Below are 14,152 nucleotides of genomic sequence, written 5' to 3'. Positions count from 1 at the left end.
GCTGAAACTCCAGTACTTTGGCCACCTCATGAGGAGTTGACTCATTGGAAAAGACTCTGATGTGGGAGGGACTGGGGGCAAGAGGAAAGGGGGACGACAGAGGGTGAGATGGCTGGATGGCATCACCGACTCAATGGACGTGAGTTTGAGTGAACTCCGGAAGTTGGTGATGAACAGGGAAGCCTGGCATGCTGCAATTCATGGGGTCGCAAAGAGTCAGACATGACTGAGCGACTGAACTGAAATGAACTGATGGAACTGGATGCCATGATCTTAGTTTTCTGAATGTTGAACTTTAAGCCAACTTTTTTACTCTCTTCTTTCACTTTCATCAAGAGGCTCTTTAGTTCTTCTTCACTTTCTGCCATAAGAGTGGTGTCATCTGCATATCTGAGGTTATTGATATTTCTCCCGGCAACCTTGATTCCAGCTTGTGCTTCTTCCAGCCCAGCGTTTCTCATGATGTACTCTGCATATAAGTTAAATAACCAGGGTGACAATATACAGCCTTGATGTACTCCTTTTCCTATTTGGAACCAGTCTGTTGTTCCATATCCAGTTCTAACTGTTGCATCCTGACCTGCATATAGGTTTCTCAAGAGGCAAGTCAAGTATTTCCATCTCTTGAACAATTACCCACAGTTTCTTGTGATCCATAGAGTCAAAGGTTTTGGCATAGTCAATAAAGCAGAAATAGATGTTTTTCTGGAACTCTCTTGCTTTTTCGATGAATCAGCAGATGTTGGCAATTTGATCTCTGGTTCCTCTGCCTTTTCTAAAAACAGCTTGAATATCTGGAAGTTCATGGTTCACATATTGCTGAGATCTGGCTTGGAGAATTTTGAGCATTACTTTACTAGCGTGTGAGATGAGTTCAATTGTGCGATAGTTTGAGCATTCTTTGGCATTGCCTTTCTTTGGGATTAGAATGAAAACTGACCTTTTCCAGTTTTTTTAACTTTAATTTTTAATTTAATTTGATTTTTTAAAATTTTAAATTTTCTAATATAAAATTTTAATTAGAAAAATTTTAATTTAATTTAATTTTTAATTGCTACAAACCATTAACAAGCCAACCACAGATAATGAATCATCATTGCATCCCTGGAATAAATCCCACTTAATCATGGCATATGATCCGTTCAGTGCATTTTTTTTTTATTTGGCCAGAGTTAGGTGCCCTTCTCATGGCAGGTAAGGAAAGTCTTAATGAGTTTTACATTCTAAGTTCTCAGACACACAGTGATGTGTCTAGGGGAAGAATTTCATCAACTCATACTCTAATTTTCTCAATTTGGAAGAACTGGATCATCTTTCAAAGCATCAGTGATCTGACCCAATGGTGTATCATGAAGTGTGGGGACCACATGGGCTTAGGGACTGGTGCTTCTGATTATGAACAAACAGCCATTCTAGCAGCCCCAGAGTGGGCACCATGTAAGTTCTATCTAATCTCAAAAAGGTGTCTTGTTCCACAAAATACTGAAGGAAATAATCTTTTTTCTGCCAAATTGCTCTTTTGCAAGTTGCTTGTCTCCTCCAGGAAGTGGCCAGGGTCAAACCCCTCTGTGTTGGAGGATTCTTTGTCATTATCGAGCACAGAGGTCAGAAATGTAAATATGGTTGTGTCCTGAAATGTGTTATGAAGTCATGGAGCTGGAAGAAATGTTTCAACTCAGCTCATAGATGAGGAAGCCTAGGTCCAAAGAAGAGCAGAGGCATTTCAAATCAGACAGACAAAGCAATAGGCATGGATAAGTTTAATACCATAAGTTTAATGGCAGCAATCTTGTTAAAGCATCCTCCCATAGCATTTGAGGTACCAAGGACACGGGTGGTTAGCTACCAGACCTGAATCTGTCCTGCTTGCAGAGAGTCTGGACACTGGTGTCTGTACCCATCTGCTGCTCTATTTCATTACTTTAGTTTTCATTCACCTCACATGTGGCCTAAAATGAAAATCTCTGCTGGCACTTGAAATGTCCAAAGTATCTATTTCCAGGGCCTTTGTAAACATACAAATAATTCTGACCTAATGAAAAAGGACCTCTTCTGAGATAATGACAAAGAGTTCAATAACAACTAAGGTGTGTTTATCACTGCAATATAATTTGTTTCCCTTAATTAAAAAATATGGGGCAAATCATCACTATGGATTGATCCTAGCTTAAAAACACAGAAGAGAGGGTTAAATAGAAAAAAAAAAGTGATCATTTGGCAACAATTCAGATTAGGACCATCAACAAATGTGAAAGCTCTTGGGTGAATGCTTTGACTGTAGAATATCCGCAAGGTCTTAAAGTGTGATGCCATAAATTTTTATTAATTATGTATTGAATGATGAAACCTCTCCCATGAGGACATCTGGGAATACCTCCTTGTTTAGTGAGGAGGTTGACATAACCAATAATGGGATGCATGATATTATGTGCCTCCATCTTCTCAATGAGATTCAGTGGGACATACATATAGCATCTATGTAGTTCTCTTGCCAAAATCATAGCTGGAATTTAACCTCTAGAAAACAATCAAACATTTCACACGACTACTAGCTGGAAGCACAAAAAGGTAAATGTAATGAATGAGAATAAAGAAACAAAGTGAATTTATTCTTGATTACAGGAGTCCAAAGGGAAAAGATAACCAAATTATATGCCATTTTCTTCACTGGATACTGAATTGCAAAGGAAAAAAAAAGCTATAATGGATATTCTAGGAAAGTTAGGAAAACTTACATATAGATTATCTATTAGATGCTATTGTATCAATAATAACTTCTGAGCACAAAATGTTTTACTGTTATGAATGAGAAGATCTTTGCACTTGGAATATGCATAGTGGTGTATTAAGTGATACACTTCTCCAAGTATAAAAGACTAACTCTCATTTGTAATTGAGATTATAGTCATTTCAGTGAGATTCTGACACAGGACAAGATTATGTATGTTTTTAATCTGCTATGCATACACAGAGTCTCCTTAAGGTAAATTTCTGAAATAAAATTGTCCATAAAATGTAAAATTACTGACACCCCAAGTTATTTTTTATTGAAAAAAGTGGAAGTGTCTAACTCTTTGCGACCCCAGGGACTGTATCCCACCAGGATCCTCTGCACATGGGATTCTCCAGGCAAGAACACTGGAGTGGGTTGCCATGCCCTCCTCCAGGCGATCTTCCTGATCCAGGGATAGAACTTGGGTCTCCCACATTAACAAGCAGATTCTCTACTGTCTAAGCCACCAGGGAAGCCCCCCCCCTTTTTTTTAATTGTCATAGTTAACTCGAACTTCCATAGTGGCTCAGGCAGTAAAGAATCTGCCTGCAATGGAGGAGACCTGGGATAGATCCCTGGGTTGAAGAAGATCCCCTGGAAAGGGCATGGCAACCTACTCCAGTACTCTTGCCTGGAGAATGAACATGGACAGAGAAGCATGGTGGGCTATAGTCACAACTGAGCAACTAACACTTTCACTTTTTTCATAGTTAATACTATATTAATTTTAAATGTACAACATGGTTATTAGATATTTTTTACAGTTTGTATTCCATAAAGAAGCACAGCTGGAATCAAGATTGCCAGGAGAAATATCAATAACCTCAGATATGCAGATGACACCGCCCTTATGGCAGAAAGTGAAGAGGAACTAAAAAGCCTCTTGATGAAAGTGAAAGAGGAGAGTGAAACAGTTGGCTTAAAGCTCAACATTCAGAAAACTAAGATCATGGCACCTGGTCCCATCACTTCATGGGAAATAGATGGAGAAACAGTGGAAACAGTGTCAGACTTTATACTTTGGGGCTCCAAAATCACTGCAGATGGTGACTGCAGCCATGAAACTAAAACACGCTTACTCCTTGGAAGGAAAGTTATGACCAACCTAGATAGCATATTAAAAAGCACTGTTATGACCCAGAGGGATGGTACAGGGAGGGAGGTGGGAGCGGGGTTCAGGATGGGGAACACGTGTATGCCCATGGCGAATTCATGTTGATGTGCGGCAGAAACAAAACAATATTGTAAAGTAATTAGCCTCCAATTAAAATAAATAAATTTAAATAAAAAAATTAAAAGCAGAGACATTACTTTGCCAACAAAGGTCCGTCTAGTCAAGGCTATGGTTTTTCCAGTGGTCGTGTATGGATGTGAGAGTTGGACTGTGAAGAAAGCTGAGTACTGAAGAATTGATGCTTTTGAACTGTGGTGTTGGAGAAGACTCTTGAGATTCCCTTGGACTGCAAGGAGATCCAACCAGTCCATTCTAAAGGAGATCAGTCCTGGGTGTTCATTGGAAGGACTGATGCTGAAGCTGAAACTCCAATACTTTGGCCACCTCATGTGAAGAGCTGACTCATTAGAAAAGACCCAAATGCTGGGAGGGATTGGGGGCAGGAGAAGAAGGGGTCGACAGAGGGTGAGATGGCTGGTTGGCATCACCAAATTGATGCACATGAGCTTGGGTTAACTCTGGGAGTTGGTGATGGACAGGGAGGCCTGGCATGCTGCAATTCATGGGGTTGCAAAGAGTCAGACACGACTGAGTGACTGAACTGAACTGAAAATTTTCATAATATTTTGGCTATATCCCATGTGCTGTACATTATATCCTTGAATCTTATTAACTTTAATTTTATACTTAGTAGTTTGTACTTAAAGCCCTTCCTTTATCTTACCCTTTCCCTCTATCTCTCTCTGCACTGATAACCAGTAGCCTATTTTTTGTGTTGTGAGTCTTTTTCTGTTTTGTTGTATTAGTTCATTTGTTTTATTTTTGAGGCCGCATCGAAGACTCTTGAGAGTCTCTTGGACTGCAAGGAGATCCAACCAGTCCATCCTAAAGGAGATCTGTCCTGGGTATTCATTGGAAGGACTGATGTTGAAGCTGAATCTCCAATACTTTGGCCACCTGATGCGAAGACCTGACTCATTTGAAAAGACCCTGATGCTGGGAAAGATTGAGGGCAGGAGGAGAAGGGGACGACAGTGGATGAGATGGGTGGATGACATCACCGACTCAATGGACATGGGTTTGGGTGGACTCCAGGAGATGGTGATGAACAGGGAGGCCTGGCATGCTGAGGTTCATGGGGTCGCAAAGAGTCAGACACAACTGAGTGACTGAACTGAACTGAGTAAGTGAAAGTGTCCAGTATTTGTCTTTCTTATCTCACTAAACATAATACCCTTCAGGATTATCCACGTTTTGAAAATGGTAAAATTTCATTCTTTTTTATGGCTGAGTTAAATTCCATTGTTTATATGATGTTACCTGTTGATCTGTCATAAATAGTCTTTACTATCTTGAAATATGGTCCCTCTATATCAAGTCTGTTAAGAGTCTTTTTTTTTTTATCATGAATAGATATTGAATTTTCTCAAATGCTTTGTCTGCATCGGGGAAGATGATCATGTGATTTTAACCCTTTGTTTTGTTAATGTGGTATATCACTTTGATTGATTTGTAGGTGTTGAATCATCCTTGCATCCCTAAAATTAACCCCACTAGTTCATGGTATATGATCATTTTTTGTATTGTTGAATTCAGCTAATATTTTTTTCAGGACTTCTTTGTTTATCAGGGATATTGATCTGTAGTTTTCTTTTTTAGTAGTGTCTTGGTTTGGTATCAAAGTAGTGATGGTCTCACAGAATGAGTTTGGAGGTGTTCCCTCCTCTTCAGTTTTTTGGAATAGTTTGAGAAGGATAGGTATTAACTATTTTTTTTCTGGCTGTGATGTGTAGTTTGTGGGTTCTTAGTTCCCTGAGCAGGAATTGAGTCTGATCACCAGCTGTGAAAGCACAAAGTCCTGATCACTGAATCACCAGGGAATTCTCAACTATTTTTTAAATGTTTGGTAAAATTCCCCTGTGAAGCCATCCAGTCCTGAACGGTTGTTTGGAGGCAGATTTTTTAATTACTACGTATTCAATTTCAGTACTAGTAATTCATCTGTTCTGATTATCTATTTATTTTGATTTAGTCCTGGAAGATTGTATGTTTCTAGAATGTATCCATTTCTTCTATGTTGTCCAATTCATTGGCCAATAATTGTTGGTAGTATTCTCTGATGAATCTTTGTATTTTTGTGATATTGGTTGTAACTTCTCAATGATTTCTAATTTTATATGTTCCACTCTTAATTTCCGTAAAGAATCTGGCTAAAATTTTATCAATTTTCTTTTCCTTATCAAAAAAACCAATTCTTGGTTTTGTTGGTCTTTTCTATCATTCTTTTAGTCTCTGTTTTACTTATTCCCACTGTGATTTTTATTAATTCCTTCTTTATGCTGACTATGGGCTTTGTTTGATTTTTATAATTCCTTTATATGGCACCAGTGTTCAATATTCCATGATTCACACTAATCAGTGACTTTCAAAATAAATATTAATACAGTTAATAATTACAGTGCCAGTTTATTAAAATGGAGTCAGAAAAGTTTGGTTCTATAACCTTTAGAATTTAAGTGAACCCATGTCTTGGGGAACATTTTAACCAGGACAAACAAAAATACTACTTTCCTGTCTAACTCACATGGTTCTAACTCTAATAGAACCAGACCAGCTTCTTTTGAGTAAAAAAAGCTATCACTCTCTTGAAGTAACCATTTTATTTCCTGAGTAAGAGGTGTCCTGCTTGGTACCTCCTTCCTTCTATGTGCACTTCCTCTCCCAGATGTGGGAAGTTTTCTGCCATTGTTAATTTCAATTAGCTTTCTGGTCCTTTCTCTTTCTCTCTTCTCTGTCTATGACTCCTATACTGCATGTATTGGTCTACTTAATAGTGTTCTGTAAGTCCCTTAAACTTCTTTTCTTTTTCTTCCTTTTTTCTTTTTTCTCTCAATTGAATAATTTCCAATGACTTATCTTCAAGTTTTCAGATCTTTTGTTCTGCTTGATCTAGTCTATTGTCACATTCTCTAGTGATTTTTTTAAATACAAAAAGTAATCTTCAGCTCTATGACTTCTGTTTCATACCTTTGAATTTTCTGCCCTGTTGTTGAAATTCCTACTTCATTTCTTTACTGTTCTCCAGGCCACAGTGAACAACTTCATGACTTATTTTAAATAATGTTTTAGGTCAATCATACATCTCCTGTTTCTACATTTTCCTTGACTCTCTGCATTGCGGTTTGCACATTAGACAATAGTTGGTTTCAATCTTCACTGACGAGTTACATGGAGGAGAAGAACTTCACCAATCAGCTCAGCCAGAGATTCTGGAGGCCTCTCAAACCTGTGTGCTGGCCCAGTCTGCTTCTAATGTTCTAGAAACTCCCAGGTATATACAGCTCGTTGAGTCCTTTCAGTGCTCCAAGGCAGGTAACACAGAGACCAATTCCTCATGAAACTCCCCCACAACTGTGAGAGGTTGGAATGCCAGATGTGCATGCCAACTCCTTTGTTCCTCAAGGAGAAGCTGAGAGCTGGGAGGGGGATACCTGCCCAATTATATGGCATATTGTTGGGCTTGGTAGTTGTGATGAGAGAGGATCTGCTCCTCTTTCTGGTTTTGATGTGGCTAGGTTTACATTCACTAAGGGTACAGAAGTCTTTCAACTAGTTTCAATTAGTTGGTGTTACTCTTTCCTGTGTGAATTTTGACAGATTGTGTGTGAAATTAACCGATATCATTGAATTTCTCAAAGTGGTGGGCATACTGCTTCATAATAATCCCTTATTATCCTTTTAGTGCTCTGGGACTTAAAGTTATGGTCCCTCTTTTAGCAATGATATTAATAATGTGTGTCTTCTGTCAGAGTGGGGAATAGGTTACTTATGGGTTTATCAATTCTGTTCAACTTTTCAAAGAATTAGGTTTGGTCTCATTGATTTTTATCTTGATTCCTTGTTTGCAATTTCACTGATTTCTGCTCTAATTTTCATTTGTAGTTTTCTGTGGCTTACTTTGGATTTAATCCCTTACTATCACTGATCTCAGTATTTTCCTACTGAGGCATTCCTGGACACAATCTCTTTCAGTTTCAAATCCAAACGTCAAGTAACTCTAGGTGACATGTAGCCAAGAGAACTTTCCCGCTTAATCTCCCTAGTCCTCTGTGCTGATCACTATGAGACCAACATGACTTCTTTGAATTACTTTCCTTCCTTTCTTACTTGTATTAGACACACCATAAGGAAACTCTGAGAACTGGCTCATCAAATTATGCTTTTTATTAGGAACATACACTGGAATAATGACTCTCCATTGCCATACACTAATCATCTTGTTCTATTTTGTATTGACTACATAGTGCTACTCGATAATAGATAAAGCATTAGCATATGTGATGGCCAATACAAATGTTACAGGACATGGAGAATAGCAGATACATTTCTGCAGTGAAACTGCACCATAACAAGAAGAGAGGTTGAGAAGGCATTCCTAGGCAGAAGAATGAAGAGGAAAGGAGGTGACCAATGCCCCAGATGAGAAGGAGTTGAAGACAACATCATAGGAGACACCTCCTTACAGAGGAATGAAGCAGAGCTTATAAGGAGGTGGCACAGAAGCGAACCCATTGGCAGTTGGGGTGGTGTCGATGTCCTTTGGGCCAACCACAGATTTCAAAGTAAATTTTTGTAAAAGCGCTGTCAGGAATAAAAACACCTCCATGCGGGCCAGGCCCTCTCCTGCACAAATCCGTTTTCCTGAAAATAACAAACACAGAGAGTACATGCTCCTTGAACACTGTGTTTCTGGCTGTTAGAAAGAGTTGGCATGCACATCTGGCATTCCAATCTCTCACAGCTGTGGGGGAATTTCATGAGGAACTGGCCAATGTGTTACTTATCAGTGGTTAGAAAGTAACCATTGGTGAATGGTTGAATGGATAAATGTAAGCCACAACAGTTAGATAGATAGATAGATGGATACACATGCTGTCCACATAATTTCATATCTTAATGGCTACTCTTATTTACACAAATTTTTTATGAGCTTTGGCACTATGCCAAGTACTTCATTAAGTATTCTCATGCAATTTGATATTTCATGTTTTCATCAATCTTTTTCTTCCCCTGGAAACACACAGTATAGTTGTATTTAATGTTCTTAGTCTGATGTCCCCATCATCTTTATTTCTACTCCTCACAGCCCCTGTTCTCTCCTCTAACTACATCTTCATCAATCTTCAATACCTCTTGAAGTTTCAAGTTTTACAACACATGGTTCCTTCTGGTTAAGGTGCACTTCTCTTATATTTTCAGCACCTAGCTCAAAGTTTATTTCTGAATTTGAAAGAATTGGGTCATCTTTCCAAAGCTTTGGTGACTTAGTACAATAAAGAGCATATATTATGAGGAGGGAAAGTGTGTGGGCATTGCAATTGCTACACCTGAGTATAGGAAAAGAGCAGTTCAACCAGTCCCTGAATGGGAATTTTATAGGAAGTTCCAACTGATCCCCCCTCCCCCGCCCCCCAGAAAACATCCCTGGTGGCTCAGAGGTTAAAGCGTCTGCTTGAAATGCGGGAGACCTGGGTTCGATCTTTGGGTCGGGAAGATCCCTTGGAGAAGGAAATGGCAACCCACTCCAGGATTTTGCCTGGAGAATCCCATGGACAGAGGAGCCTGGTGGGCTACTGTCCACGGGGTCACAAAGAGTCATACACGACTGAACGACTTCACTTTCACTTTGAAGTAATGAAGGAAAAAATTCTGTTACCTGCTGAGAAAGGCATGAAGTAGTCACTCTTTTTAAAGTTACCACTCTCATCCAGGAAGTGGCCAGGGTCAAACACTTCTGGGTTAGGAAATACTTTGTCATCATACAGCACAGAACTCAGTGATACTAATACACCTGTCCCCTGGGAAGAAAAGATGAAGATAAACTGAATTTTAAAGAAGTCATGGAACTGGAAGAAATGTTATAAATTATTCATTCCAATCTTATGATCTACAGGTGAGAAATCCTAGGTCCAAAGAAAGACAATGGCATTTTGAGCCAGACAAAGAAGTAATAAACAAGGAATATGCTTAAGGCAAGAGACAGTGATATTTGAAGTAGTGAGTCCATGGGTCCTAGGGTGTTAGACCTTATGAATCCATTCTTCTTATCATACTGGTGTCTGTCCCCATCAGCTGCTTTATTTTACTACTTTAGTTTTCACACATCTACTACGTGGATTCGGAGAAAGCAATGGAGCCCCACTCCAGTACTCTTGCCTGGAAAATTCCGTGGACGGAGGAGCCTGGTAGGCTGCAGTCCATGGGGTCTCGAAGAGTCGGACACGACTGAGCGACTTCCCTTTCACTTTTAACTTTCATGCACTGGAGAAGGAAATGGCAGCCCATTCCAGTGTTCTTGCCTGGAGAATCCCAGGGATGGGGGATTCTGGTGGGCTTCCGTCTATGGGGTCCCACAGAGTAGGACACAACTGAAGCGACTTAGCAGCAGCAGAATACGTGGATTATGGTTTAAAATGGGGAGACTCTGTGAGAGTTTGGGATGTCTGGATTATAAATTCATAAGACTTTTATAAACAGGAATTGCGCTTCCGCCATCTTTCCAGCCCTCAGTCAGACGGGCGCGGAGACGCTTCTGGAAGTAACATCGCGATGGCTGCCCAAGGAGAACCCCAAGTTCAGTTCAAACTTGTTTTGGTTGGTGATGGTGGTACTGGAAAAACTACATTCGTGAAGCATCATCTGACTGGTGAATTTGAGAAGAAGTATGTAGCTACCTTGGGTGTTGAGGTCCATCCTCTTGTGTTCCATACCAACAGAGGACCTATTAAGTTCAATGTATGGGATACAGCTGGTCAGGAGAAATTTGGTGGACTGAGAGATGGTTATTATATACAAGCTCAGTGTGCCATTATAATGTTTGACGTAACATCAAGAGTTACTTACAAGAATGTGCCTAACTGGCATAGAGATCTGGTACGAGTGTGTGAGAACATCCCAATTGTGTTGTGTGGCAACAAAGTGGATATTAAGGACAGAAAGGTTAAGGCAAAGTCAATTGTCTTCCACCGAAAGAAGAATCTTCAGTACTATGACATTTCTGCCAAAAGTAACTACAACTTTGAAAAGCCCTTCCTCTGGCTTGCTAGAAAACTGATTGGAGACCCTAACTTGGAGTTTGTCGCCATGCCTGCTCTTGCCCCGCCAGAGGTGGTCATGGACCCAGCCTTGGCAGCACAGTACGAGCACGATTTAGAGGTTGCTCAGACAACTGCTCTCCCGGATGAAGATGATGACCTGTGAGAAAGTGAAGCTGGGGCCCAGCGTCAGAAGTCTAGTTTTATAGGCAACTGTCCTGTGATGTCAGTGGTGCAGCGTGTTTGCCACTTTATTATATAGCTAAGCAGAACATGTGCTTAATCTTTGGATGCTGAAGGAGATGGATGGGCTTTGGAGTGAATGTGGCAGTTTAAAAAAAAAAATACCTTCATTTTTTGGACCTGCATATTTAGGTGTTTTGGAACACAGTTGTTTCCTCCTTGAGTTTCAAATATAAGACTGCTATAGTCACATGACAATATTGAGAGGTGGAATCTTGTTTGTTACTGTCATTCCCATTCCTTTTCGTTTAGAATCAGAATAAAGTTGTATTTCAAATATCTAAGCAAGTGAACTCATCCCTTGTTTAAATGAGCATTTTAAAACCGCTAACAGGGAAAGTTGTGCCATGTTACTATTTGAATTGCCTTTGCTATTACCACTTAACTTGAAGTCAGTTAGGTTAAATGCTTCTAATTTTCTGTATACTTGAATCATTTCACACAAATGTAATGACAAGTCAACAGTATTGTATTTGATAAGAGGTGTAAATACTATCAATAGTTAGGCTAAAATAACACCCCACCTGCCTTTGGGCTTAGGTAGTGTCACCTAGGGATGAGATTTATGTGACCTGTCAAAGGTGGTACCTGTTTCAGATGTTTTAAACAGATACTTTAATTATATTTGCATTTTATGGTAGAAGTAACCATTTTCTAATGTAGAGCTTGTCAAAGTCCAGTGACATCATACAGATGGTTGCAGGAACTTGAGGGACATCTCATCTGTTAAATATGAATATAATTGTGCATTTACTTTTTTGTTTTTTGATGTTACATTTTTAATGTAAAGTTGGCATTCTAGAAGATGTTCCATGTTTAGCTGCTGTTAAGTACTCCCAAGCTTTAAAGGTTATCAAAGATTAAGGATTTCAATGGATATATCACAGCTTTGATGATTTTTCTCTCCCCAAAGAATTTTTCTGGGTGGTGCAAGAACACCTCAGGATGATGCAGCAGAAAAGTAGGTCTTAGGTAAGCCTCTCAATGATGTGAACAGACTGCCAGACTTTGAGTAGATTAACCACTTAACTTGTATGGTTTCACATGTAAACATGAATTGGGTCTGTCTTGCCTGAGTTTGATCTCACTGACACCATACTGTAGCAATTAGAAATCAAGACGAGCTATTTTCCTCTTGTAAGTACTACTGTACTATAGTTCAGTTTACCAAAGTTCTTTAGATGTCCAATTATTCTTAAATGATTACTTTGCTACCTAAAAGTAGGGAAGAATCCCTTTTAAGTATATGGAAAAACAGACTAAAGGATAAAATTGGATACATTTTAATTTGTTAAAATATTGAATAAATATTAATAGATTGACTTACAGATTTGAATTGATGTATATGCTATGCTATATTCAGTTCAAAACCAGACTTTAACAGATAGAAAGTTTCCATGATCAGATGAAATCTTTCATTGAGATACATGAGGGATATGTATTTGTAACCTTATGTAGAATGCCAGTATGACTAACACTCTGAAGCCTAAATGTAACAGTAAGATTTTGGGAGCTACTTGGAGGTGGGAGAGAATTTGAGTCATTCTTGGAAGAAAATTGCAAAATATATTGCTTCTACTTTGCCTGGAAAAAAAAAAAAGACTTTTATAAACAGATTTCTCATCTAATTAATAATAACTTCTGTAATAATAAGTATAATAAAAACTGCTGGTATTTATCATTGCCATGCAGATTGTTTGTCTTAAAGTATATGGCAGGGTTCATTAGAGATGGATGCTAGCTTAAAATCATATAGAAGGGGGGGTGGTCCTAAGATGGAGGAGGAATAGGACGGGGAGACCACTTTCTCCCCCACAAATTCATCGAAAGAACATTTGAGCCCCAAGCAAATTCCACAGAACAACTTCTGAATGCTGGCAGAGGAGATCAGGCACCCAGAAAGCAGCCCATTGTCTTCGAAAGGAGTTAGGACAAAATATAAAAGATGAAAAGAGAGACAAAAGAGGTAGGGACTGAGATCCGTACAGGGAAGGGAGTCTTAAAAAAAAAAAAGAGAGAGAGGTTTCCAAACACCAGGAAACACTCTCTCCGGTGGGTCTGTGGCGAGCCTTGGAATCTCAGAGGGCAAAATAACCGGGAGGAAAAATAAATAAATAATTAAACCCCACAGATTCCGTCCCTAACAGCAACTCCCAGTGGTGCAACAGCCCAGAGGCTTGCATCCCCCACTAGCTACGGAGGACAGGGAGGAGCAGGCTGTATTGCTTAAGATAAGGCATGAATGCCCTGAGGGCAATCTGAGGGAACTAGCTTGAGATGCAACCCAGACTGTGGAATAGCTGTCCTGTGATCCCGCGAAAAGCCCTAACCACCTCCAGGCATGCTCACAGAACAAAGGACTGAGCAGAGCTAGCTGGCTTCGGACCCAGCCCACATGCTCGGACCCAGCCCACATGCAGGTGAGGCCAGCCAGTGCAGGAAGGGGGCAATCACAGCCCCAGGGAGGCATCCTATACCAAACTGCAATCAGACTTCCTAGATAACCAAGACTTCTTGGGATTCTGGATGGTCAACATCCACCGGGAGGGTCGCAGCCAGAGATCAGCTTCCCAGAAGAGACACACAGCACACCTGAGAAGGTGCGCCTGTTGTACACCCAGAAAACCGAGCGGCTGGGACGGGGGAGGGGATAAGTCACAGCCTTCAATTGAGGGCGACTACGCGCGCCAAGGACCTGGTCACCTGAGCTGCTCGGACCTGGGATGGGTGCAAAATGCAGACCCAACCAAGTCTGCACCTTTGTGGAGTACCCAAGAACCTGAAACTGAGCAGCTTAGACCTGGGAAGTGCATGCAAACCAGGGCCCGCATCAGACAGTTCCCAGCAGAGCAAACTAGAGTCTGAGCA

General features: G+C 40.1%; 1 protein-coding gene and 1 long non-coding RNA gene across 2 annotated transcripts; one reads left to right on the top strand and one right to left on the bottom strand.

The window, feature by feature from the left end:
• Positions 1-8,153: 8,153 nt before the first annotated feature.
• LOC120873723 lies at positions 8,154-9,804 on the bottom strand. The gene is made up of 2 exons (XR_005723516.1): positions 9,664-9,804; positions 8,154-8,648 (listed from the first exon to the last, which is right to left on the bottom strand). It is a non-coding gene; the product is annotated as an uncharacterized LOC120873723 (long non-coding RNA).
• A 685-nt stretch (positions 9,805-10,489) lies between these two features.
• On the top strand, positions 10,490-12,884 carry LOC120873721 (GTP-binding nuclear protein Ran-like). Its single transcript, XM_040254566.1, has one exon. The coding sequence runs from the start codon at positions 10,557-10,559 to the stop codon at positions 11,205-11,207; it is 651 nt and encodes a 216-aa protein (XP_040110500.1). The 5' UTR covers positions 10,490-10,556; the 3' UTR covers positions 11,208-12,884.
• The last annotated feature ends 1,268 nt before the right edge of the window (positions 12,885-14,152 follow it).

This window comes from Oryx dammah, unplaced genomic scaffold (assembly GCF_014754425.2).
Source record: "Oryx dammah isolate SB20612 unplaced genomic scaffold, SCBI_Odam_1.1 HiC_scaffold_14, whole genome shotgun sequence".
Lineage (NCBI taxonomy): Eukaryota > Metazoa > Chordata > Mammalia > Artiodactyla > Bovidae > Oryx > Oryx dammah.
The sequence above is the reverse complement of the archived record's forward strand: the minus strand, read 5'-3'. Positions and strand labels throughout refer to the sequence as shown.